This window comes from Cynocephalus volans, chromosome 2 (assembly GCF_027409185.1).
Source record: "Cynocephalus volans isolate mCynVol1 chromosome 2, mCynVol1.pri, whole genome shotgun sequence".
Taxonomy (NCBI): Eukaryota; Metazoa; Chordata; class Mammalia; order Dermoptera; family Cynocephalidae; genus Cynocephalus; species Cynocephalus volans.
In genome coordinates, this window is record NC_084461.1 from 174,807,390 (window position 1) to 174,833,715 (window position 26,326).

General features: G+C 44.3%; 1 protein-coding gene across 1 annotated transcript; it reads left to right on the top strand.

The window, feature by feature from the left end:
- Positions 1 to 430: 430 nt before the first annotated feature.
- SLC18A1 (solute carrier family 18 member A1) lies at positions 431 to 26,018 on the top strand. The gene is made up of 15 exons (XM_063087717.1): positions 431 to 554; positions 1,811 to 2,174; positions 2,811 to 2,869; positions 5,301 to 5,384; positions 6,306 to 6,398; positions 8,050 to 8,139; positions 8,385 to 8,428; positions 13,827 to 13,887; positions 13,970 to 14,065; positions 21,798 to 21,876; positions 22,835 to 22,886; positions 24,339 to 24,402; positions 24,619 to 24,738; positions 24,932 to 25,065; positions 25,905 to 26,018. The coding sequence occupies exons 1-15, from the start codon at positions 431 to 433 to the stop codon at positions 26,016 to 26,018; spliced, it is 1,578 nt and encodes a 525-aa protein (XP_062943787.1).
- The last annotated feature ends 308 nt before the right edge of the window (positions 26,019 to 26,326 follow it).

The window sequence follows — 26,326 nt, forward strand, 5'->3', positions numbered from 1 at the left end:
TATTTTAACATTTAAAAAGAGTGGATTTAGAGAAGAAGATGAAGTAAATAGTAGCACATATGGTAGTCCTCCAATATGACGTAAACCATCAAGATGATGGGCAAACGTCTATATTTGAGAAACACAGAGCTAGGTGATCTGCAGAGTCTGTTTAATGTTCTAGCTATAATTTCAAATGTAAACACCTGAAGAGAATTCTGGCAACCAGGCAGAGCTATTGAGATGTATAAGAAGTGAACAGAGATACAGACACAGAAGAATTTCCAAGCACCATCCTGCTTCTTGCAACCTTTTGCACCTTTCATTTTACTAGTGAGTTTCATTCGGGCAGACTTCCTCCCCTCTCTGTAAGAACTGCAGAAGACCTGCAGCTGTACCAGGACCCTCCCTAAGAACCTGGAGGAGAAGGCGCCCCCAGCCCCCACTCAGCATGCTCCAGGCGGTTCTGGACATTCCTCAGCGGCTCCTGAAGGAGGGGAGAGAGTCCCGGCAGCTGGTGCTGGTGGTGGTGTTTGTCGCTCTGCTGCTGGACAACATGCTGCTCACTGTAGTGGGTACGTTGGGGTTCTTCGTGCTAAGGATTAAGTTGCTTTGGACCCCAGCAGGCAGCAGGCACCCTGCTCAATTTCAGCAGTGAACGGACTTGAGAATTTTTCTTTTGGTGCTTAGAAATACCCAGCGGTTGGTGGGGATTGGAGGAAACTGCAGGAAATGGAGTCTGAAGCTTGCCAATCATTGCTCAAAGACTCCAGAGGTTCAAAGAGAAGGTTCAGAGATTATTTGACCAGAAAAGCGGGTGACCTTGGTTTTCTTCCTCCTCATTCCATCTTCCTAAGGTGCTGGACTCCAGGTGGCCTCTGGGACAGTGAGCATCTCCTCACTGTGTTTCCTGTCAAGCCTCTGCTCTATAAAATTACCATGCTTTATCTGGATATACAACTCCTATTGAGACCTCCCTTTCTTGCACTCTCTTAATTGTTACATTAAGTTTGCACCAGTGTATAAGTGGGTACTAACATATTGCACTTCCTGGGTGAAATATCTACTTTTAAATAGGAATCTTCTTGAGTCAAGTTGTTAATCCAATACAGTCAATTCTCATTATTTATGGTACTATATTTGCAGTTATATTCTATAAAGTCACAGCAAACCCTGAATTAGGGAATACTGAATCATTGCTCTTAGGGGAAATGCACACACAAAATAGACTATAATCTTAACTCTAAAAACAATGCATCCTGGAAGATTTTATTTTCTTTACAAAAGAGAAAACGACTTCCAGAAGTGTTAAGTGACTTGCTCGAGGCACTGTGAACAAGTACCAGAGTTGGGACTCCAGGTTTCCAGAACTGGAGCTTCTGGCACCACATCACTGTGCCCCTCCGATTCCACCCTCTGGTCATCTTCTTGCAAGAGCTGAATGGAGAAGGCAGAGCCTGCCTTGCTCCACCTCAGCTGGAACATGTGCAGGCAGGAGACAAATTTTTCGCCACCCTGTGCATGTCTGCAAAAAATCGTGATAGCTCCTTGAGTATTGATTTGTGGTTTATAAATATATCTTAGCGAGTAGAAAAATTAGCCAATACGGAATCCATGAATAATGAGGACTATCTGTATGATGGTAGCAATCTAGATTATTTAGCTAGTGAGATAATTTGGGTAGGAACAGTCTTTCAATAGGCTTTAAATTATGTCACTTAGACACCTTCCTTGAGCATAAAACAAAACCCCATAGTAATGCCCCTGAACCTTATAGTGATAAAAAGACAACCGTCTTTAGCCCTTATCACTTGTTCTCCTTGACTTTCAGTGCCCATTGTGCCCACCTTCCTGTATGCCACAGAGTTTGAAGATGTCAACTCTTCTCTGCACTTTGGCCATGCTCTCAGTTCCCAGCAGGCCCTCAGCTCTCCCGCCTTTTCCACCATCTTCTCCTTCTTTGACAACAACACCATAGTGGTTGAAGAAAATGCACCCAGTGGCACAGCATGGATGAATGGCACTTCTGCCACCATCCCCCCTCCAGTCACTGAAGCCATCTCAGCACATAAAAACAACTGCTTGCAAGACACAGAGTTCTTCAAGGAAGAGAACATCCGGGTTGGGGTTCTGTTTGCTTCAAAGGCTCTGATGCAACTTCTGGTCAACCCCTTCGTAGGACCTCTCACCAACAGGTATCTATCTCAGTGGATGCAGTGCCCCACACGGTACTCAGGGGCTCAGGAAAGGAGGTTGACTGAGGCTTCATAAAGGTGGTCAGATGGTACAAAGAAGGAACACTCACTTGCCTGGTCCCCAGGGGAGTCAGTTGTTTGGAAAGCGGGTTACCCCAAAGGATAACACATTATTGACGAAATGTCATGAGCTTCAAGTTTTCTCAGTGACACAATGAATATTGAGTTCTAGAAAGAGAAGCAGAGAACAGCAGTGTACTGTTGATGTTACATCAATGCTCTGGAACATGGCTTTAATGGGATGAGGGTGTGACTGTCCTTTTGCAATCTAGAGCACTGGCTTCCTAGTAGTTGTGTTTGGGATTATGCTGATGTTTTAAAAGGATATACACTCTATGTAGGCTATTCTTTCTGGAACAGATAATTTGGGCCCTGGTCGATGTGTAAATTTGCAAGGTGGTTTATCTTTTTGTACTCGTTTAGATGTTGTGTTCTATCTCCACACCTGCATTCAGAGGTGTGTTTTCCCATGTACTCAAATTAACTGCATTTCTGTTCCCATGTACATTTGAAAACGTAGTCCAAGTATATGAATACCTATTGGAATTGCATCTTTTTTTTTCAATTCCCTTTTAGGATTGGATATCACATTCCCATGTTTGCTGGCTTTGTCATCATGTTTCTCTCCACAGTCAGTAAGTAACCTGCTTCCTCTGTTCCTCCCTTCACTGATGACCTTTGATTTTATTGTGTGAATGCAGTGGGGTCCATCTAGTCCAGAGGACAATTAAGCATGTGACTAAGTGGACTGGGACACTGATGTAAATGCTTTGCAGTTTCTGTTATAGAGACTAGAACAGCAATGGCAACCCGGTCTGGTTGGAATTTGTCTATTCTGCTGTAGAAAAACAGATGCTTCATTTACTTCAGCTGGGATATCATGAAGGCTATTTGAATATGTGTGCTAACAAGTGTATGTGTCTATCAATAATCCCTCGAGTGAGTTTAATATAAACTTCCATATTGGGAGGAGATCACATTATTTCTATATGCCATGGTAAAGGGCAACTAACAAAAAAGAAAAGAAAAGAAAAGAAAATTGGGCAATAGCATCTGGAAAATTCCAAAAAGTCTACTGCTTTCCAATTAAGGACATTAAAGGTTATAGCTTAGGAAAGTAAATTTGCTAAAGAAACAAGAAAGAGAAAGACAAACAGTCTATCCAGTATCAGTATCTAATAAAATGGAAATGGAGCAGGAACTGTAAGTGAGAAAAATAATCTGAAAATTGACCTTGAGAAGTAAAATAAATGGGAATGAATGGGGGGTTAGCGTTTGGGGTTAATGCAGGCAAAGGTGGCCTAGGGACCCATCGGTGGCTCCTGTTACCTCTGCTGAGTCTGCTCTCCAACAACTTCCCTCCTTCTTCCTCATGTTTTTCTTTTTACCTTTCTGTTACTTATTTACTTTCTCTATTCCTCCTCCTCCTCTTTTCTTCCTTCCCAGCACAGGACTTGACTCTTGTCACCCAATGTTTAACAAGAATTTGTTGCATTTGTGGCTGGAAGCCTGCAAAGAGCAGGAGCTTGAGATGTGAAGTTCTGTCTGAGATCTGCATCTTAGTTGGGAAATTCTAGCTGAATCAAAGAAAATGAGGAAATTCAAGTTAGCAATGTTCTCTGCCAAGAACTCATGTTTTAAAAGCTTTTCTTATCTACCAAACTGTATGTGTTAAATAGCAACTATTGTCTCCATGAGATAACGAGAGTTGCTATTCTGAGTTGTCCTAACTCTAGCCAAAAGAAAATACATTTGGTGTTTAGGGTGTTTTTGTAGCACTGTTCAGGGTTGTTTAAAATACTTAAAAGAGGTTGCTGATGCCCATCACTGCCCTCAAAGACCCCCAACTAAGGACCATGCTTCACATAATTAGGAGCTAAAAGGTAGCCCGCATCAGGGGTGCAGAGTGAAGAGGAAATTGCTTTTATCTTCCTGAACAGGGTGATCGATTATCTTGGTTTGCCTGGGATTGAGGGGCTTCCTAGGACATGAGCCTTTCTTTCAGTTTTAAAACCAAGACAGTCCCAGGCAAACCAAGATGAGTTGGTCACTCTATTCTTAAAGGACATGGGAGTAGTAGACTTTGAATTGATTGTAAATCAAAAAGCGTACAAAAGGGCATTGGAGGCCAGGAAGGGAGAGACCAAGAATGCACATGTTAGAGAGCCAAGGAGCAGTTCAGGGTGATCCTGTTGGGACGTAACAGGAAAAGGTGATAAGCGCAACCAAAGACATCTGTATCGAATAGGCAAAGGGGCTAAAATTCTCTGATTCAGACACTTTGGGAGGGATTCTTCTCACTTTTGGAGACATTGTTCTGGAATTGGAGAAGATACATGTCTGGACGTACTACCAACACCCTGTAATTTAGTTTTTGGTAAGATATTCCTGATTGCTCCTCAGTTTCATAGATGTTAGTCTCGAATAGACTGAACCTCTTCAAGAGCATGAACTGGATTCATTTCCTTTATTCTGTGTCTGGTGGGGAGTCTAGCAGAGCTGCATGCTCAGTGTGATTTAATAAATGCTGATTTAATTTGGTTAAAAGATCTTCTGATATAAGGTAAAGGGAATGATCTAACTTGATCACAAGATATTATTTTATACCCATGCATATAGTTCTTGAAATGCACAGAACTTATTGTCACTTTACTCCAGATGACCCAGTGGGGCCCAGCAATGACAAAGACCAAAAAATGGGTGTTGCATATGGAGGATCCAGGAAGAGGGTCAGGAGCTAGTTCCTAGCCCAGGGCTTTGGGCTTCATGGACATTCCTGATTCCAGTAGACAGGACGTTGGGCTGTTGGCAAGAAATGGGGAGACTCAGCCTTCCATTCACTGTGTAGTGACTGAGGTTTTTGTCTTTTTTCTAATTAGAAAGCTGTCCTGATTGAGGGGTTCAAGATTAGAAAGACAATTTTGAAAACTGGAAGCAGTCATCATGCTTTATTAAAATATATGTATAATGACTCATATCTGCAGTATCGTGGGCATGTCTTCTGGAGGCTGGAGAATCGAAGGCAATTTAGCTAACAGGAGCATTCTTGCTCTTCTCTTTGCCCAGTGTTTGCTTTTTCTGGCACTTATACTCTGCTGTTTGTGGCCCGAGCCCTTCAAGGCATCGGATCTTCATTTTCATCTGTTGCAGGTAATGCCAACATCTTCAAAACATGCAGACACACACAAACACACATGTACACACACACATACATGCGCACTCACAAAAAATCTCTTACTAGCTCAGACACTGTGAGATTTATATGAAGACATTAGGAAAAATATCATCCTGGTAGGTAGAAATTTTGATTCAGAAACAAGGTAATTGTAGAGCTGCTGGCAGGGCCCATAAATCCCTAAGCCTGGCATAACTTCCTCCAATAACATTCTGATGCAGCTAGCTCAGGTCAGAACAAGCCCCAGGCAAAACCATGAAGAAGGGCAGGCTTTTATTTAGTGCCATCCTATGGTCCTTTCTCTGTCCCCTTCTTAACATTTCATAGGAAAAGTAATGTTAATACTACCAGTAATATCATCACAGTTTGCAATGTATTGCCAGATACAATAGTTAATGTAACTCTGTGAAGTTGGTATTTTGTGCCATTTTACACATGCCTGAGTGGACCTGAGAGCACAGTGCCATGCCTCATCTCGTCCGGCTCTCTTCCATGCACTTGGTGCTTTCTGCTGTTCCTTGGGCACATCAGTTGAACAGAACAGTCTCTGTTCACAGGTTTTCTTTTCCCTGACCTATAATCCCTTCATCCAGGGGAATGTGCTAGGGAATGATAAAAGGCTACAAAATGGTATAATTAGACAATGGTATTCTGTGTTACCCTTCCCAGAGGCCTTTGCATTTCCAGCAATATTCTGAACAGGAGTGAGCGATGTGGGGGCTTGAGTGACTGGAGGGGGCAGTATTTGCAAAATGCTATGGACTAAGTTTTGTAAAACTCCTCAGACTGAAACGATAGGCAAGACTATCACAGATAGAAAGGGCAGGGACCAAGGACCCAGTGAGAGCGGCAGCAGAAAGCTCCCGTGTGCTGACTGCACCTGTCACTCTGTTCAGGTCTGGGAATGTTGGCAAGTGTCTACACTGATGATGACGAGAGAGGGCGAGCCATGGGGATTGCCTTGGGGGGCCTGGCCTTGGGAGTACTGGGTAAGTGGCACTTAGCTGGAGGTCTAGATTCGGGAGGCTGGGGGTAATGCAGACCCTGCAAACATGGCTTCAGGAGGCAGGTGTTGCCGAGGTCATGGAAGACAAGTACTTTCCTTACCCCCCAGCCCAATCTTGTTTGACTTCTTCAGAAATTTCACCCGGGAAAGGTGACATCTTCTCCTTGAAAAACTGAACAGCCCATAAGGGCCTGGGAAAGGTCCAGAAATCCAGCCTGCCCAAGAGAGTGAGCCTCCCCACATTAGCAGCCACTGTCTGCCTCGCTTCTGCTTCCACACACGGCCACTGCTTCCGACACAAGAGCACGCCCTTTGCCAGATTCTGTGCTAAATTTGTTATAGACATAATCTTCCTCACTACCACTCTGTGAAGGAGGAATGATTTCCCTCTTTACAGAGATGAGGATAAGAAAGATTTAATAGCCATCCAAAGTCATGCTGCCAGGACATGTCAGAGCCAGGATATAGATTCAGATTTTTTGTACTCAGAATCTCTGGCTCTAATTGGAGCACAGCCTTGTAACACCAAGGCCAAGGCTTTGGATCCACCTACCAGCCAGCTGCCAAAAAAAAAAAAAAAAGAATCACAAGCTCCAGACATTCTATTCTCTCCTAGAGATTCATCCTCATATGACTTAATCGATTAGTCTAACAAGCCACATCCTTTTGCTAAGCACTTACTACACACCAGCACAATCCTAGCATGGAGGGGATATTGTCAAGAAGCTCCAGACATAGTCCCTGCCCTCTAAGAGCTTACAAGTTAATGGAGCAAAAAGCACTGAAAGTCTTTTCCCTGTGCCCCACCCTCTGCCACCACAGGGAAGAGAGGAAACAAAATCTCTGTTCTTCGTTAGTATCCACCTACCCAAACACCCAACCTAACACTCCGGTGCGTCCTGGAGTCCTTTGTCACCAGTCACCTCCAAATGGATAGGCACACTACCTCCTGCATGCCACCGCCTCGAGGTCACTCCCCATCCCTTCTCAACCGGAACATGGCACCAGCCTCCTGCCTGATCTCTTTCCCATTCCCTCCTGCTGCCTTCAGGGTGCTGCCAAAAGAATCTTCCAGAGCCCAGAGCTGGTGGTGTTTCTCCCCTAATGAAAAGCGCTCCTGTTTCTCCCTGGCCCACACCTCATCTGGATCCGCGGGGCCCCTGACCAAGTGGCCTCAGCCTTCCCCACCTCCACTCTTCCCCTCCCAAATACTCATACTGTCAGGACACCGACTTCCTTCTCTACCTACACTCTCCCTCCTGACACTGTTCTCCACACATGCTTCTTCCCCACCAGGTACTACTGCCTGGGCAAAGCCCTTGTGCTACCTGAACTTTCTGGCCCACTCCACTGTGCTTATACAGCACTGTATGTGTGCAAATTTACCATCAAACTTTTCAGTGCATTCTAATTATTTAGGTCCCCACCTGCCCTCACTCACACACATTTCCTATATTAGAAAGTGAGCTCCTTGTGGTCAGGGACCAGGTCTTCTCCATCTCTGAATTCTCAGAACCTCAGGTAGAGTTTCGCCCTTAAGCTTAGGCCTTCCATAAATGCTCATTGGGTGAACGTGGGCGAGTCACATTGGCTGGGACTTGATCCTCACCTCTGTGCCTGCTTTGCCTTTCCAGTGGGTGCGCCCTTTGGCAGCATGATGTATGAGTTTGTTGGGAAGTCCGCTCCCTTCCTCATCTTGGCCTTGCTGGCACTACTGGATGGAGGTAAGTCACCATTAGAGCCCCCAGATGAGGCTGGAAGTGATTATGCTGTGGTGTCAGTCATGACCAGTAGAGCAGGGTGTGGACATGAGTTCACAGATCAAGGACCATTCCATCCTAGGAAAGAAGGAAGAAACTCAGGGAGTTGGATGTGTGCATAATAGGAAGGTAGCAGTGTGGCTGCTATTGGAGCCCCAGCTAATCAGTGAGCAAACAAGACTGCCTCTCTCTCCCTCTTTCTTTCTCAGCGCTCCAGCTTTGCATCCTGCAGCCTTCCAAAATCTCTCCTGAGGTGAGTAGACACCAAGCTCCAGTGCTAAGAGATACAGAGAATGGCTAAGTTCAGGACCAAGGCGTGCCTGTCAAATCCTAAAATGAAAGGGGAAGGGGAAGAGTCAGGGAAAGTGAGATCTGTACTTGGATGCCCAGATAGGGCTACATTTGGGGTAGAATGTGGGCTGGTGAGGGTATTTGGCTTGATGCTGAACAAAGATGGAGCAAGGACCTTATGAAGAATCAAGGAAGCCTTATCAGATGGATGGATGGATGTACAGATGGATGGTTGGATAGATAAACAGATACACACACACACACACACACACACACACACACACACACATCCAGAACCAGGAGACAATGACATTGGGACCTAAGTATTCATAGTTATAACATCATCTCAGAGGTAGAGAGGACCACAGAGGCCATCCAGACAACCTCTCCCCTAAGAAAAGACTTCTATGGAGAGCATCCCTAACAGACTCTCACTCTGTCACAGTTAATAAATACCAGAGTTGGCATTTGTCTGACTCCAAGCCAAAAATGGCTCTGGGAAATCCATATCAAACCACGAAGAAAGAAAGATAAGAAAGTCTATAAAACATGGGAAGGTTTGATCTGAAGACCTTGACTTTGCATCTATAATCCCTCAAGGTATTCCAGATGTAATGGTAATAATACCTAAGAGTTCCTCACGGCTTTTTATGTACCAGGAGCTCTGTTTACTATACTCTATGCCGTATCTTATAAATTCCATGAAATAACTACTATTTTAGCCTCATTCTATAGATAAGAAATTGTTAAGTAAACAGAGAAGCATTTTGAGAGAATTTGAAACTGATGCAATGACTCTTTTAGGGTGCCAATGCCCCTGAGTGACAGGGAGCCTCCTGCAGCCTGCAGAGGTTATGACACCCTCTGAGAACTGACTCTAGGAGTAGGATGTCTGGGTAGCAGGGAGGGACGTTGTAGCCACCACCCATCCAGAACTCCTCAGAGCAGGGAATACCAGATGCCTTCTGCATAGGCTCCCAGGCCTGGAGTCCAGCACCTCTCGAGCACCTGCTGAGGCCTAGGAACATTCATGCAGTTGGGTCAGACACCATTGATTGAGCTCACTGTGTGGGAGTGATGAATTAATACCAGGAAAGCAGGACATCAACACATTTTTTAAAAGAATTTGACTGTGAGGCAAAAGAAATATCAAAGCTTCACTATATCAGACCTTTTAAAACTTTTCGTTTTGAAGTGCTTTCCTTTTTTCATTTTTTATTTTAAAATTTTAATTGTACATATTTGTGGGGTACACGGTGTTGTTTCAATTCATGCACATATTGTACAATGATTCATTTAGGCTAGATAGCATATTCCATCCCCTGAATGAAAAGCTGAAAGCATAATATAGAGAACTCCCATATAACAAGATTCTGCATCAATTTCTAACAATTTGCCATATTTGTTAAATCATTCTCTCTCTCTCTCTCTCTCTGTCACACACACACACTATTGTTACTCCTTTTCTTCTGAGCCATTTGAGAGTAGATTGCTTATATTATTCCCTTACCCTTTAATACTTTAGTTTTCCCTAAGGACAAGATGTCTTCTTATATAATGACATAGAGGTATCAAATTCAGGAAATTTAACATTAACATAATACTTTAATCTAATCTACAGTCCATACTCTGGTTTTGTCAATTATCTCAATAAAGTCCTTTGTAATATTTTAAAAAATCACCAGTGCAGAACCCAGTTCAGGATTGTGTAATACATTTATGTGTCATATTTCTTCAGTCTACTTTAATCTGAAAAAGCTTCTCAGTCTTTCTTTATCTTTCATGACATTGACATTTTTTAAGAACACAGACAATTATTTTACAGAATATTCCTAAGTTTGGTTTGTCTGATGTTGCTCTGTGTTAAGCTCCAAACTATGCACCCCCCCCACTGTATTGTCATCTAAGTGACACTGTGTCCTTCTTAGTGTCACAACTAGAGCCACATGATGACTGTCCGCCTCTCAGTGGTGATATTAATTTTGATCACTGCGTCAAGGTTGCCTGGTTTCTCCATTGTGTAGCTATTATTTTTTTGCCTTGTAACTAATAAATATAATCTGTGGAAGACACTGTAAAATCATATAAATCTTCTGCTCCTCCTCAAACTTCATCTCCACCTAGATTTGTTGTCCATTGATGATTCTTGCCTGAACCAACTCACTATAATGTTTGAAAAATGCTGGTTTTTCTATTTCACCAATACCTCCACATCATCAGTTGGCATTTTGCTATAAGAAGTAATCATTCCTTTCTCTCTGTCTCTCTTTGGACATATAACATCTATATTTATACATATATATCCATAAATAGGTATATATATATAATTTATTTGTTGATTATCAGTTTGGACTCATAGATTCCTATTTTATTCAGTGGATTATAGTGCATCACTGTCCTTGTTTTTGATTTTGATGCTCAAAGTGTCCTAGATTTGACAAGGGGGAGCTGTTGGAAACTGGCTCCTGTATCATTTTAACATGTTTTCATTATTTTTTGAGTAATTTTTAACTTTCTGGTACAAAAATATGTTCTCCTGCTCATCTTGTACCTTCCCTCCCTTAGCCCTGGAATCAGTCAGTTCTTCAAGGAGCTCAGGTCCCTTTTAATGGAGAATGGTGTTTTGAAACCCAAATATGGGCACTCAGGGTTCTCCTTGCTATTAGTGTCTCCTTGCTTCTGAGCCAACTCAGTGACAGAGCAAGCATGCGTGCTCACGCTCGTGCACACACACACACACACACACACACACACACACACACGCGCGTGCTCACGCACACACAAATTCATGCTGAGACCTTCCCTTCCAGCCCAACTCCACAGGATTCTTCCTTGCTTTTCCCATTTCATATTTGCATCCCCCTTCTTTCACAGGGGGAGTCCTGGCTCCCCCCCAAAATAAAGACATTTACTTATTTGTGCAGTCCTACAGTACTTATTATTTATATACCCACACTACTACAAAAAACAAACCTACTAAAATGTGTTCGAGATTTTCGCAGTTCTTTTTTCCTCAGACTCAGGGAATATAGCCAAAGTACTTATTTAGAAATTACTCACATTAGCTTTTTTTCCCATCTTTAGTGTTTTGATCATATGTGTGATGCTTTAAAATTAGCTTGCATTCCTTTGTTTTTCTTGGCTATTTAGTTTTTTTCTCCATTCTTGGGAATTGTATTAGGCTGCTCGGGATGCCATAACAAAATGCCACAGACTGAGAGGCTTAAACAACTGACATTTATTTTCTCAGAGTTCTGGAGGCTGGAAGTCCAAGATCCAGGTGTTGTGAGGGTTGCTTTCTGGTGAGGCCTCTCCTCCTGGCTTGCAGATGGCTGTCTCACTCTATCCTCAAGTGGCCTTTCCTCAGTGGATGCACAGAGAGTGAGCTCTGGTGTCTGTTCCTCCTCTTATAAGGGCACCAGTCCTGTGGGATTAGGTCCCCACCCTTATGACCTCATTTAACCTTAATTACCTCCCTCAAGGGCCTTTCTCCAAATACAGTCACATTAGGGGTTGAGGCTTCAACATATGAATTGGCGGGGGGGAGGGGCACAATTCAGTCCATAAAATGAATATAATTTTATTTTTTCACACAATTCAGTCCATAACATGAATATAATTTTATTTTTCAATTTATAGAACATCTAAAAGTCAAAAATATTATTATTATTATTGTTTTTTTTTTGTGTGTGTGTGTGTGTGTGTGTGTGTGTGACCGGTAAGGGGATTGCAACCCTTGGCTTGGTGTCGCCTGCACCGCGCTCAGCCAGTGAGCACACTGGCCATCCCTATATAGGATCCAAACCCGTGGCCTTGGCGCTCCCAGCGCTGCTGCGCTCCAGCACCGCACTCTCCCAAGTGAACCACGGGGCCAGCCCTAAAAGTCAAAATTATTAAAAAATGTATACTCAGAAAAATGTCAATCCCTCCACAATTATTCTCCCCCACCCTCCCCTACCCCCACCACTTGCAGGTAACCAATTTCATTGTCTTCTTGTTTATCTTTTCTATGCTTTTGTGTTTTTTCCCAAAATAAATAGTTTATGCATGTTTTCTTATTTCCCTCTTTTTTCTTACATAAAAGGTAGCATGCTATGTATTCTTCTTTGCATTCTCCTTTTTTAATTCTCACTTATATCCCGAAAATTGTTCCCTATCAGTTCATAGAGTTCTTCCTCATTGTTTTTCTAGCCGTATGGTCCACCATTGCGTGAGTACCATATTTTATTCAGTCTCCTTTGTTTGGTCATTTAGGTAGTTTTCTGTATTTTGCAGTTACAAATAGTGCTGCAATTAATAAGTTATGTATATGCATTTTTATAACGTTGGCAGTAATCTTTAGAGTAAATTCCTAGAGGCGGGATTGTTGGATCAAAGGGTTTATTGGACTTCTTAACGTATATGTTTATGATTTACACCAGTTTCTTTATTTTGAATTATATATGGGGTAAGCAAATAACCTTTTTAGTTTTATTATCTCTAAACATCTCACTCCATCCATGTGTGTATGCAGGAGGGTTATATCAAAACTATTAAATCTATTACAAGATGTAGTGTAGTGGACATCATAGAAAATTAGGACACAGTGCTTGGAAAGTTTGTAAGAGAGAAGTTCCAGCTACTGAGTCAGGGAACAGAGTGGAAAAGAAAGAGCTATTTGATCTTGGCTTTGAAGAATGGCTAGGATGTGGGACTATGAAGACAGAGAAGGTAGTTTAGGCAAAGGTAACAGTGATGGCTGAAAGACTGCAGGATTCATGCAAGGAAGGTTGGGTGACCAGTTTAGATGGGGTAAGAACATGTTCCTAAGGGAGGGGAAATTAAAACTGGATATTTAGGCTGGCATTTTAACCCAGCTGTTCAAGCAACTTCTATGCCAGTCTGATGTGGCCCAAAATGGTCAGAAGGAAGAAATCAGAAAGCTTGAGGAGCTCTATGCTCACTTTTGGGACTCAGCACTCTGCCTGTGGTTCTCCCATGACAAACATTAGTGCCAGGGAGATCCAGTGGAGAGGCAAGACTAGAAGTCCACACACCTGTCCAGCCCGGGCCTTGCTCTCCATCCATTCTGACCTGGTTGATGGTCCTCTGAAGGAAGGATTATGTCTGGCACAGGTTGACTCGCTCTCCGTGACTACCACAGTGCCTGCCTTGCACGCAGGAGGGGCTGTGCCTCCAGCTCAATCTGTGACATCTGGCCAGTCACCTTCTCTCCCTGGACTTAGCTTTCCTAATCTCTGCAGTAAAGGAGCTGGAGTAGATGGCCTCTGAGGTCCTGTCTGCCGATTCTCAGATTCTGTGAAAATAGGAGAGGTGTCTACACTGTACAAATGGAAGTTTTTTGTTGTCCATGTTCTCAGAGTGCCAAGGGGACTCCGCTCTTTAAGCTTCTCAAAGACCCTTACATCCTGGTGGCTGCAGGTAAGCTGGCAATGGCCTCCCTTTGGGCCAGGAGTGTCCAGGCCACGGACAACCCCAGTGACTCACAGAACCATCTCTCCAGGTTCCATCTGCTTTGCCAACATGGGAGTGGCCATGCTGGAGCCCACACTGCCCATCTGGATGCTGCAGACCATGTGCTCCCCTGAGTGGCAGCTGGGTAGGTGACTGCAGCACCTGGCTTGGGCTTGGGCAGGAGGTGGGTGCTGGGGGGTTCCCTTCTCAGGTCCAAGTCACCAGCAGCACAGAGGGATGATGTGCTTCTTTTGGAAATTATCTTCTGTTCTGCACCCATGAACCCAGCTCAAGTGGGTGGGCAGGGTGGCAGGGGTGCAGGGAGCTATGGCGCGTTCACACACCTAGCTGTGTGCTGCAACAATGAATGATTTCCAGTAAAAAGACCTATGTTTTTTGTTTCAGCTCCATTGATTGGCTGTGTAAATTCATGCAAGCTACTTAAACTTTCTGAGCATCACCTTTTTTATTTCTAAAATGAGCATCAAAATACTGTCTAGTTCAAAGGGAAATTGGAGGAATAAAGGACATAAGATGATGAAATGCTCTGTGCCACATACAATATTAATATGCACCACCAGTTCCATCCACACTCCTCCCTCTCTTCAACTCCCCGCTCCCCAAATTACCCTTTTGCTATCTTCACCTCTAAAAAGGAACTTATGGAGCATGCACTGTAGCTCTGACCTAGGGCATGTGCTGGGCCCAGGAGAGACCTCTGCTCCTCTGCTCCATGGAAAGACCTGGTGACTCATCTGAGCTTAGAAAGGAGGCTCCAGCCCTTTCCAGGAAGCCTGAGGAAAGGGGAGAGTGAAGGCTACGTGCAAACCACTCAGTCATTGCAGGGAGGGGAGGCTCATGGGGCCAGAGGGGAAGAACCTGATATAGCTCAGCATGCAATAAAAAGCACTAAATCTAATTTTTTAGGGGACAATTCTAAGCAAGGCCTCCAGCTGCACTTGTAGCCCCAAATTGAATTTTTCTGGGCTGCAGCTGCCTCTGGCTAAGACAATTAATTGAGTTAGTTGGTGTTCAGTGCAGATTACATATCCCCTGCCCCAAGGCTCTGGCCACTCGGGCTCTTGGTGCAGGTGAGCAAAGAGTGGCTGTTCCCTAGCAATCCTGCTACCAGCCTCAGTTACCAGTTGCACCATCTTTTACAGCTTTCCTCAGTGCTGTGTCTGTAAAGTCTGATATCAAAGGTTTTGAAACGATTACATCATTAGCACCTAGACAGCTTGTTCAAACTCTGATTACTGGGCGACAGCCGGTGATTCAGCAAAAACAAATTTGCATTCCTAGTAAGTTTCCAGGTGATGCTGCTATGGCTGGTCAGTGACCACACTTCGAAAACCACCACTCTACATGAAGAACATCTCTCAAGTTTGTTGGCAAGAGCAAAGGAGATGAGGCTTTTGAGAGTGACATGTAGTCTGTGAATGAGCACTTGCTATGTGGCCCATTGTGTGCTAGGTGCTATCACCAAGTGGAGGAATCCCAGGCTTTGGAAACAGGTCTGCCTGGGTCTGAATTCTGTTCCAGCCACTTACTGATGTAACCTTGGATGAGTTATTTAACCTATTCAGACTCTGCTTTGGTTTCAGTGTGTCCCCCAAAATTCATGTGTTGGAAACTTAATCCTCATTGCAACAGTGTTGAGAGGTGGGACTTTTAGGAGGTGATTAGGTCATGAGGGTTCTGCCCTCATGAGTGGATTAAGGCTGTTACTGCTGGAGTGCATTAGCAATAAAAGGGGGGAGTTCGGCCCCCTTTTCCTTTCTCTCTTGAGTGCTCTTTTCTCCATGGGATGCCCTTCCACCATGGAATGATGCAGCAAGAAGGCCCTCACCAGTTTGCCAAGAGAATGCAGCACTATGCTCTTGGACTACCCAGCCTATAGAACTGTGAGCCAAATAAATCTGTTTTTGTTATAAATTACCCAGTCTGTGGTATTCTGTTATAGCAGTAGAAAACAAAGACAGAAGATTGTATCAAGAATTGAGGTTGTTGTTACAACAAATACCTAAAAATGTGGAAACTATTTTGAAACTGGGTAATTGGTAGAGGCTGGAAGAATTTGGAGGAACAGCCTAGAAAAAAACTGTATTGCCATGAACAAAACATTAAGGGCTTTTCTGGTGAGGGCTCAGAAAAAGAGAAGAGTGATAGGAAAAGTCTGAATCTTCTTGGAGATTACTTAAGTGGTCATTACCATAATGTTGGTAGAAATATGGACAGTAAAGGCTGTTCTGATATGGTCTCAGATGGAAATAAGGAACAAAGTATTGGCAACTGGAGTAAAGGCCATCCTTGTTATAAAAATGCAAAGACCTTGGTGGAATTGTGTCTGTGTCCTAGAACATTATGGAATGTAGAACTGGAGAGCAATGAACTTGGATATGTGGCAGAAGAAATATCTAAGCAGCAAAGCATTCAGGCTGCTGTGTGGCTACTTTTAAACACATACTGTAAGATGCAAGAGCAATGAAATGACTTAAAGATGGGATTTATAATTTAAAAAGAAGCAGAATGGAAAGATTTGAAAAATTTGAAGCTTGGCCATGTGAAGAGGAAAAAGCATCTTTAGGAGACCAAACCAAGGGTGTGGTCAAGTGACTGTTTGCTAAAAAGATTAGTATAGATAGAAGGGAGCTAGGTACTGTTAATCAAGACAATGAGAGAAAGACCCCAAAGGCATTTCAGAGATTTTTGAGGCTGCCTTTCCCATCACAGGCTCAGAGCTCTAGGAGGGCAGAATGGTTTTGAGGGATGGGCTCAGGGCACCCTCCATGGGCTCACTGCCCAGGTTTCCCTAGTGACTCTGCTGTGCACATTCCAGGACAATGGCCCTCAGCTGCCCCAGCTGTGGCTCAAATGGGCCCAGGTGTGGTTCAGGCCACCACTCTGGAGGGCACAAGCAGTAAGCCTTGGAAGTTTCTGCATAGTACTAATTCTGCAGACACACAAAATACAAGAGCTGTGGGGGCATGGTTTCCTCCACATAAATTTCAAAGAATTTCACAAGTTGCCTGGGGGACACCCGTGAAGATGACAGAACTGTAGGGCACCCAGTGTGCAATATCTGCCTGGGAGAGCTGTAGGCACCAGACTCCAAACTGTGAGAACTGCCAGGTGAACTGAGCCCAGACCACAGGGGACAATGCTGCCTGAGACCTTTGGGGTCCAACCCCAACCTCAGTGTGCCCAGAAGGTGGGGTATAGAGTCAAAGAAGATTATTCTCCATCTTTAAGACTTAATACTGTGTTCCCCATTGGGTTTGTGGACTTACTTGGCACCTGTTATCCCTTTCTTCTGCTCCATTGCTCCCTTTTAAAATGGGAATGTCTGTCTTATGACTGTCCACCATTGTACTTTGGAAGTAGATAACTTGTTTTGATTTCACAGGCTCATAGCTGGAGGGAATTTGCCTCAGGATAAATCATGCCTTGAGTCTCACCCATATCTATTTAGACGAGCTTTTGGATTTTTCTGTTGATACTGGAATGGATTAAGACTTTTGGAACTATTGGGATGGAATACATGTATTTAGTATTGTGAGAAGAACATGAATTTGGGGGGCCAGGGGTGAAATGCTATGGTTTGCATGTGTCCCCCAAATTCATGTGTTGGAAACTTACACCCAATGCAACAGTGTTGAGAGGTGGGACCTTTAAGAGGTGATTAGGTCATTGAGGCACCACCCTCTTGAATGGATTAAGGCTGTTATGGAGGGAGTGGGTTAGCTACAAAAGAGGGGAGTTTGGCTCCCTTTTTCTCATGCGTGAGCATGCTTTCACTGCATGGGATGCCCTTCCACCATGGTATGACACAGCGAAAAGGCCCTCACTAGATGGCTGAGAGGATGCAGCACCATGCCCTTGGACTTCCCAGTCTCCAGAACTGTGAACCAAGTAAATCTCTTTTCTTTACAAATTATCCAGTCCGTGGTATTCAGTAGCAGAAAATTGACTAAGACAAGCTTTTCTTTTTTCATCTGTAAAAATGGAGATACATTCCAGGATTGTTTTGATCTATGTATTCTAAATGGATTAGCACCATACATGGAATGCAGGATACACTCATTAAATAAAAATTATTATTATTACTAGTTTTATAACTATTTTTCTTTAAATCATTTTGATAGTCACAAAACATGTAATCTCCCACCCCTTGAAGATATGCTGTGAAAAATAAATGTGTGTGTATAGACACATATTCTTTCAGCAAAATGCTGCCAAAATGCAAGCTATAACCAGATCCTAAAGAAAAAGCTAGTAAGCTTCCTAGAGTTGCTTACTTCCGCATATCAGATAAACAGTTGACCAGTTATAACCTCTAAAATTTTTTTAAGCAATTAAATATAAACATATGGGTACAGTTTGAAACAGATTGCCACCAGTGCAGATAGACTAGACAAATATACTAAAGTATGTTTCACTTCCACCCAGCAGAAGAGAATATTAAAAGCAAACAAGCCTTCAGCCAGTAACCAGTGAACTGTTGACTTTCAATTTAATTTCAGTCGTCACAACGTTTTTCATTAGGCTGCATTGTGTCCTCTAGGTACAGAGAGGCATAGAAAAGGCGGGTGAGACCCAAAGAAACTCACACTGCTGTTTCCAAGCAGCCCCTTGTACCAGAGTCATCTGTGCTGCCCCACTGCTGGAGTATGGGTAGTGGAAACACCTGGAGTTGGAGTGAGAAGGCCTGTGTTCGAGTTCTTACCCCATCAGTCACTGATTATGATGATAATAATTAAGGCCAGTGCTCATAGGGCACTTACTCTATGCCAGGAACTATGCAAAATGCTTGATATGCCTTATTTGATTTAAGCCCACAACCAGCCAATCTGGTAGGAATGATTATTATCCCCATATTTCAGAGATTTCTTAATCTGATGCAGTTTTCCAATGCCCTTCCAAATCCTGGGCCATGTGGAACTCTGTTATTGGCAAGCATCCGTATGCCCTCATCTTCTCTGAACGTTTCCTTCATCTCCTTTCCCTGCTGAGACCTGGATGTTTTCTGTGAACACAATTTCCCTGCAGCCCTCTTGATGGGGTCCATGTTCCTCCAGATCTTGCTCTCCTTTGCTGCTTCTGAATCATTTCTTCTCTGTTCTCCTTCAAAGACCCCTGCTCTTTTGAAAATCATTTTACATTATAACACCTCACCCCTCTTCAGTGCAATCATCTAGTGACCTTTAATTACCCCTTCTCATTCATTAAAGCTGTCAACATTCAGCTCATGTTCTTTTTAACCTCTCCTCCTGTCATCGTTTTTGGTGACTTTAATATCCAGGTGGATAGCCCTACCAACATCTCAGCCTTTTACTTCCTCAATCTCTTCTCTTACAATGATCTTTTTATCCTCTCCACCTTAACCAATCAATCTTATGTATACCCTGAGCCTGACATCACCATTCATTTTATCTCCTCTGAATCTCAATTTTAAGAAATCCAGATGTAACCCCACATATTCCCTGCTCAGATGTTCTAATACCCCCATATCAACAATCTCGGGCCACACTGAGATCACTAATCCATTGGCCTGTTATTTTTCTAATCCTATCACTACTCATGACCTCACTTCTTTTTTTACTCAGCTTGGATCCAGTGGTCCATTATTACTGTCACTTCTTTGATATCTCTCTCCCCCTCTGGGGTTGTCACGTGGTAAAGCCTATCTGTCACCCTGATTAAACCTATCTGGTTGCCTACCTCTTGTTTGAACCTGAGCAGTGGGATTGGGCTGTAGAAAATACACAAACAGACTACTGGTCTTGCCTTATACAAGGCTACCTCAAAACATTCATGGAAAGATAGAATTGAAAGATAATACAAAGCTTTACATGAACTTTCTAAAGTAGCCTTATATTTATGGCTACAAATCTAAAGTGGGTTTCAGACTGTCCAACAATCTTTTTGTAAGTCCCTAAATAACTAGGGACTCTGTCTCACTTTGAAAAGTGACTATTTTACATGTCTTCATTCACACCTCTCGTACACTCACATTCCTTCACCATCATCATGCTCAGCTGTCGACTTTGCCTGCTTGTCATTGAGAAAATAGAAGCAATGAGAAGGGATCTCACACGCGCGCCCATCACTACATGTATCCACTTCCCTGCACCTGTACCCATATCCACTGCCCTCTCTCTAACTATGGTTGAAGCATCCCAGCTCTAGTCAAAGGCCAGGCTCCTCATCTGGGCTCCATCTCCTCTCACTTTGTTCATCCCCTCATCACCTTTGCTAGATTGTCCTCCTTTGTTAGCTTTTAAAGGTAGAAAGCCCCCAAGACTCAGACCTTGCACCTCTATTCTTCTTTATCCAATCTATCTTTGGTGAACTCATTCATTCCCAGGGCTTTAAGAACCACCTATAATTCAATGAGTCCAGCATTTATCTCTCCTTGGAGCTCTAGGCTTGTATATCCAACTGCCTGACGTCTCTGCTTTGATGTCTAGTAGGCATTTCAAACCTTTCATGTCCCCCCTAACTCATCCTCCCCCACCAGCCTTCCTTATCTCCAGTCACCCAATTGATTTCTCTCTTTTCTTCCTTCATCCCACTATGTCAACACCCAATCCAATAGAAAATGCCACCAACTATGTCCAAAACATCTCTCATTTTATTAACTTCTCTCCATCATGACTTCTAAGCTGAGGTACCATCACATTTCTCCTGGATTCTGCGAGTAGTCTTCTGGCTTCCACTCTTGTCCTATGAACCCATTCTTCCACGGAACTTTAGAAAATATAAATCAGATTATGTCATCCTCCTCCAAAGCTTCCCGTTGCATTTGGATAAATTCCCAATTTTTTTCTAGAGCTTACCTTTTCTCACTCTGCACTTTGCTCCTTACACTTTAACCAGAACAGACTAAGTGGTTTTTTCCTTTAAGGCTTTTTGCGTTTGCATTAACTACTTTTTGCCCCCTGCTTGAAATGCTCTCTTTTGGTTATTGAAGTCTCAGCTTAAATGTCACCTCCTCATAGAGGCCTTTCCTGACCCTCACGTCCAAGGTAGCCCTTCTTCCCGGTCCGTCTGTCGTATCACAACATTAAATTTTCTTCACAGACCTTACCATTTTTCACAATTATTTTTCATTTATTTGTTTACTTGTTTATTGTCTGTCTCCCTTCTCTGAAATGTAAGCTCCCTAAGAGCTAGGATTTTGTCTCTTATTCACCACTCTATTCCTAGCCCTAGAATACCTGGCACATGGTAAATGCTTATTAAAAGCAATGAATAAGTGAATGAATGAGACTCAGACAGGGTAAGTAAATTGCCCAGGGTCACAGAGCCAAGCCACAATTGGAACCTAGAACTGTGTGGCTCTAAAACTCATGTTGCTAGTACACTTCACTCTGTCAAAAAGCCAGGTGGCCAGGGCTTCAATTTACAAAATACTTTTACATATATTATCTAATTTGCTTTTCACTGTAACCTGGTATGATATAATCATAGCTTTGCTTTTTCCAGATGTGAAAACCAAGGCTCAGAAAGATTTAGTCATTTATCCACAGTTCCTAACAGAGCAATAGAAGGGCAGGAATTCCACTCTTCAGAAAGTATGTATGTCTTTCTCTAAAGCTCATGTCTCATGCTGGTCACCAAGGGTATTTCATACATGAGAATGGCCCTTTAGGGACATTCATCAGAAAGTGTGAGTGGTGAACTGGAAGCATGTTAAGTGTGTTGAGGCTCAACCAAGACCTGCTCCTGAGGAAGGCAGAGGTGTGGGGTCTTGTGACATTTGCTCTGGCTTTGCACGAGGATCCCCTGAAAGGTAGCATGGGGACTTCACTGTCTTGTAGGTGTTTCAGAGTAAATTGGGTATGTCCTAAGGTGAGGATCTGTGTCTTCTACAGGTCTAGCTTTCTTGCCTGCCAGTGTGTCCTACCTCATTGGCACCAACCTCTTTGGTGTGTTGGCCAACAAGATGGGTCGGTACGTAGCCTGTGGATCTGGGAAGAATGATGGGAATGTAAGAAGGGAGAGCCCTTTGAGACTTGAGCTTGTCCTTGCCCTGGGGATGATGGACAGCCTCTCTGAGGTTGAAAGTTTAGGACAAGTACACACGGATAAGAACTGCCCACTGGGAGGATGGGTGATGAGGGTTTGGTGTGTGGAGAAAGGAGGACCCTGAGCTGGCTGCTACAGAAAAGGCAGTGGATAAATGAGGGACAACCTTTACTTGCCAGCTGTTTGCTATTTAGTTGAGGAGATTAAATAATCCCAGCAAAGAGCAGCTATGAAAAAAGCCGTACTTTGGGGAAGTGGTTGTCAAACTGTGTTCCATGGAACCCTCAGGGGTTCTACAGAGGTGCCTCACAGGCTACCAAAGGAATAGGTTGGGGACAAGAGGTATGAGTCTAGATTATTCTGTTCCTCCACTGCAGCGAGAACAGTTTTAATTTTATCTTTGGGGTTCAGCATAAATATTTTAAAAATAAGTTTAAAAAGCACTGCTATAGTAAATCAGAGGAGGGAAAAGTTTTGGTACTTTTTGTGGTTTTTGAGATGGTCTTTTAAGAAAAAAGAAAATGCAAACAGGCAGGAGATAGTGTGACCTGGGAAACAGCATGAATTAAGTTTGAGGGGTACTCCCAAGGGTCAAGTACCTTCTGGGTCAGCTGACCCCTCTTCTAAGGGAAGGAAGAATGGGTCCCATTGTGCCTCCCCTGCTGTCCTGTGGAAGGAGGTGAGGAGCCAGGGAGGGATGAGGGGCAAGGAAAGGACAGGGAGAGAGCTCACTTGGGTGTAAACTGGTCCTGTCAAGGTGTGTTCAGGTCCTAAGGGGTTCCTGGCCTTGGGGACAATAGGGCTGGCCAGTGTGGTGGTGATGGTGGCAGGTGGAAGGGATGTCTCTTCCTGGCATTGACTGATGACGCCTCCTTTCTTCCAGGTGGCTGTGCTCCCTGATTGGCATGGTGGTAGTAGGAACCAGCTTGCTCTGTGTAAGTATAAAAAGGCCTACTTGAGAGAGAACCAGACATCTAAAGGCTACTTTGCTTTAAAATGAGCAGAGGATTGACTTGGCAAGGACTGTTAGATAGACTGTTTCTGAGTAGGTAGGAAATTAGCAGTAGAGGGAGATGCCACCAGTTCAAGCGGTGTCCTATCGAGGGGGGGGGACAGAGAGGGAGAGGGCAGTGGGAGTGACTGAAGTCAGCAGTCTGAGGCTTTGTGTATACACACAGGAAGGGATATATGCTGGCATCTATTTCTGGGGCCAGAAAAATAGTACATTTTTTGACTTCGTTTGCTTATCCCACTCAGACAGATCCCTGTAGGTCACCAGGGAACCAGCATTTCTGCCTCAGGATGTTTCCACTCTCAAGAGCAGCCTTAAGCTCTTTAAGCCTTCATTTTCTCCTCTCCTCAAAGGGGTTGATTAGCACACATGCCTCCTAGGCTTGAGGGAGATGAGGACAGGACTGCAAAGCACCGAGCACCATGCTCAAGACGGGCTGGAGGTCCTGTTCGGGAGCACTAGCTCCAGGTTCCATCCCAGCGTTGCCACTTGCTGTGTGTGTGATTGTGAGCCAATTATATCAACTGTCTAAGATTGTGTCCTCATCTGTGTAGAGAGCATTCTGATAGTATCTCACAGGGACGTTGAGACAGTTCACATAAACCACAGCACAGTGTCTGGAACATAGTGAGCCCACAGTGAATCTTAGCCAATACTATTGATAAAATATGGGCACCTCTTTGAGGCGTTGCCCCTAAAATTGTTATTTGCTGACATCTAAACAGTATGTTAAGCCTTTGAGAGGTGAGTGTGCTGGGGTAGCAGGTTTGGGTGACAAGTGCCCAGGGAGGAGGGTAAGAAACCTGCATGAGGGAAAGAATGGCTCTTTGTAGGGGGTTGGGAGCTTCACGAGCTTGCTAACGTGGCACCCAAACCATGCCAGCTGTCCCCTATACTTATAGCTAATCGGTTGTTGACCTGTTCTCTGTCTTCTTGCTCCAACGGCTGCCAAGTTAGGGGGTTAAATAAAATCTTTGGATGATGTCAGTAATGGAACAGAGAAACAGCTCCATTCAGTGAAGAATGAGGACAGAAGTGTGTGTTTGGGTGGAGAGAGAGAAAAGAGGAAAGGGAGGAAGAGTCCATGCAACAGGAAAGGACCATTGTTACGGTACAATGGAGTCAGGTCGGACTTGATGGGGTGAAACTTGGTCTTGCTCTGTAACTTTGGATAGGGCATTTAACCCAAATGGCCCCTGTCCAGTTTTCATATCTTTAAAATGGAGGTAAAGACTCTTCTTCATAAGGAGGTGTGAGAATTCGAAGAGGTAATGTATGTGCTTAATAAGTGCATTTCACGGTGAAAACCCTTTGAAGCCTGCCCCCACCTGACCCAGCTGGAGTCCTGATCAACTCTTCCTCTTGCCCCTTGCAGGTTCCTCTGGCTCATGATATTCTCGGTCTCATTGGCCCCAATGCAGGGCTTGGCTTTGCTATAGGTAAGAAGTGCCCTCCCAGCAAACAAGAAGCCCCTGAATGTTGGCTTTGGGTGAGAGGCCTTTCCTTCCTCTTTTCTCAGCATAGGAGGTCGGTGGAGAGCCAGCAAGAGTGGGAGGACAATAGGCAAAGGGAGCAGACTAAATGGAGAAGGAGGGGAGGGCTGCCACAGACTGTGGGTGGAGCTGACTGACACGTCCTGTTTGCTCTGGCCACAGGCATGGTGGATTCCTCTATGATGCCCATCATGGGGCACCTGGTGGACCTGCGCCACACCTCCGTGTATGGGAGTGTCTATGCCATCGCCGACGTGGCTTTTTGCTTGGGCTTTGCTGTAGGTATGTTGGGCTGGTGCCTCCCCATTTCCCCTCTCTACTGTTTACCAGCTGGAAGTGGAGCCCGGAGGCCAATCATCTTAGGGTTCTGGAGATATTTGACCTGTGACATCCTCTAGGTCACTGCTGCCCCTATAGTGTCTTATGTGTGATCGAGGTTCAGCAAACACTTTTGAATTTGATTCACTCCTTGCAGGCCCTTCCACTGGGGGTGCCATCGTGAGGGCCATCGGCTTCCCGTGGCTCATGGTCATCATCGGCGTTGTCAACATCACCTACGCTCCTCTCTGCTTCTACCTGCGGAGCCCCCCAGCCAAGGAGGAGAAGCTGGTAATGAGCTGTGATTGCAAAAAAATACCCTTCTGGTTTTTTTCCATTGTCTCTCTCATGCCTTTCCATCCTGTGCTCTTATCTCCTTTCTCTGATTTACCGCATTTTCTGATGCCCTTATATATTTACCCTTCTTTTGTGCCCTTCCTTATTTTCCCTTCTCTAAGTAACCACTTCCCTTCTTACTGAGGCTGTTAAGAAGGTTCTCAAGTAAAGCAAGAGAATGGGAAGTCCATGAAGACTTGCGGTAGGGAACCATCAAAGGCATCCTGTAGTTGCTGTAGTTACTAGCAAGATGTGAATTGCCAAGTTATCTCCCTGACTGATGGGAGAATTCCCCTGGGCCTGTTCATGTATTCACTCATTCATTCACTCATTCATTCATTTGAGTCTGACCAGTTCATCTCTTTTAAAGAACAAAAATCCCAGTGAACAGATATGATTCTAGTTAATAAGATTCTTTCCTCTTATCGAGGCATGAGTACCCTGAGGGTCCGGATGGGTTAAGGATGGATGGAGAGACTGCTCAAAGGAACAAAAGAAGACAGGAAGGCCTGATAGGGAGTGGTGCCAATTTCAGCTCGAGTCCTGCTGCATTTTGCACTACCACTGTTAGGATTCCATTAAAAGCATATCAGATGTTCGTCCCGACTAGGGTTCATAAATCTAGGTTCCTCAGGAGGCCTGTGCATGTACATGAAGCCAACAGAAGGTCCTATGCTTGTTTCTTGAGCCTTTCCTGAGCAATATTAGACTCAGCTGAGCCAGAGGGGGAAGGGAATGGAGAGACTGGAGAAAGATGTGCTTGCTATGACTTCTCTTCTTGCGTCTTGCTGCAGGCTATTCTGAGCCAAGACTGCCCCATGGAGACTCGGATTTATGCAACCCAGAAGCCCACAAAGGAATTCCCCCTGGGGGAGAACAGCGATGTGGAGCCTGACAGCGAGGGGTAGCAGCCGAGGTGGTCCTGAGCCCTGTCACATGTGAATCCGTAAGGCTTGGACTTCAGTGACCCTGGCTTCAAGATCTGCTTCCCTCGAACCAGATCACCCTGGGCTGCTCAGGGGCTCCACCTCCCTGTCCCCTGGGTGTCTCTTTTTCTTCCTTCCCATGGGTGCCACTCCCTGGTTCTCTCCTCTCCTGTGTAACCCACAGGCTCTCCTTCTATGCTTTGATGCCTCGGTGGCCCATCCTTTGCGGGAGGAGAGACTGACACTGTGAGGCTCTGTGAGGTTGATTAAACTTGAGCTGTGATGCGTTC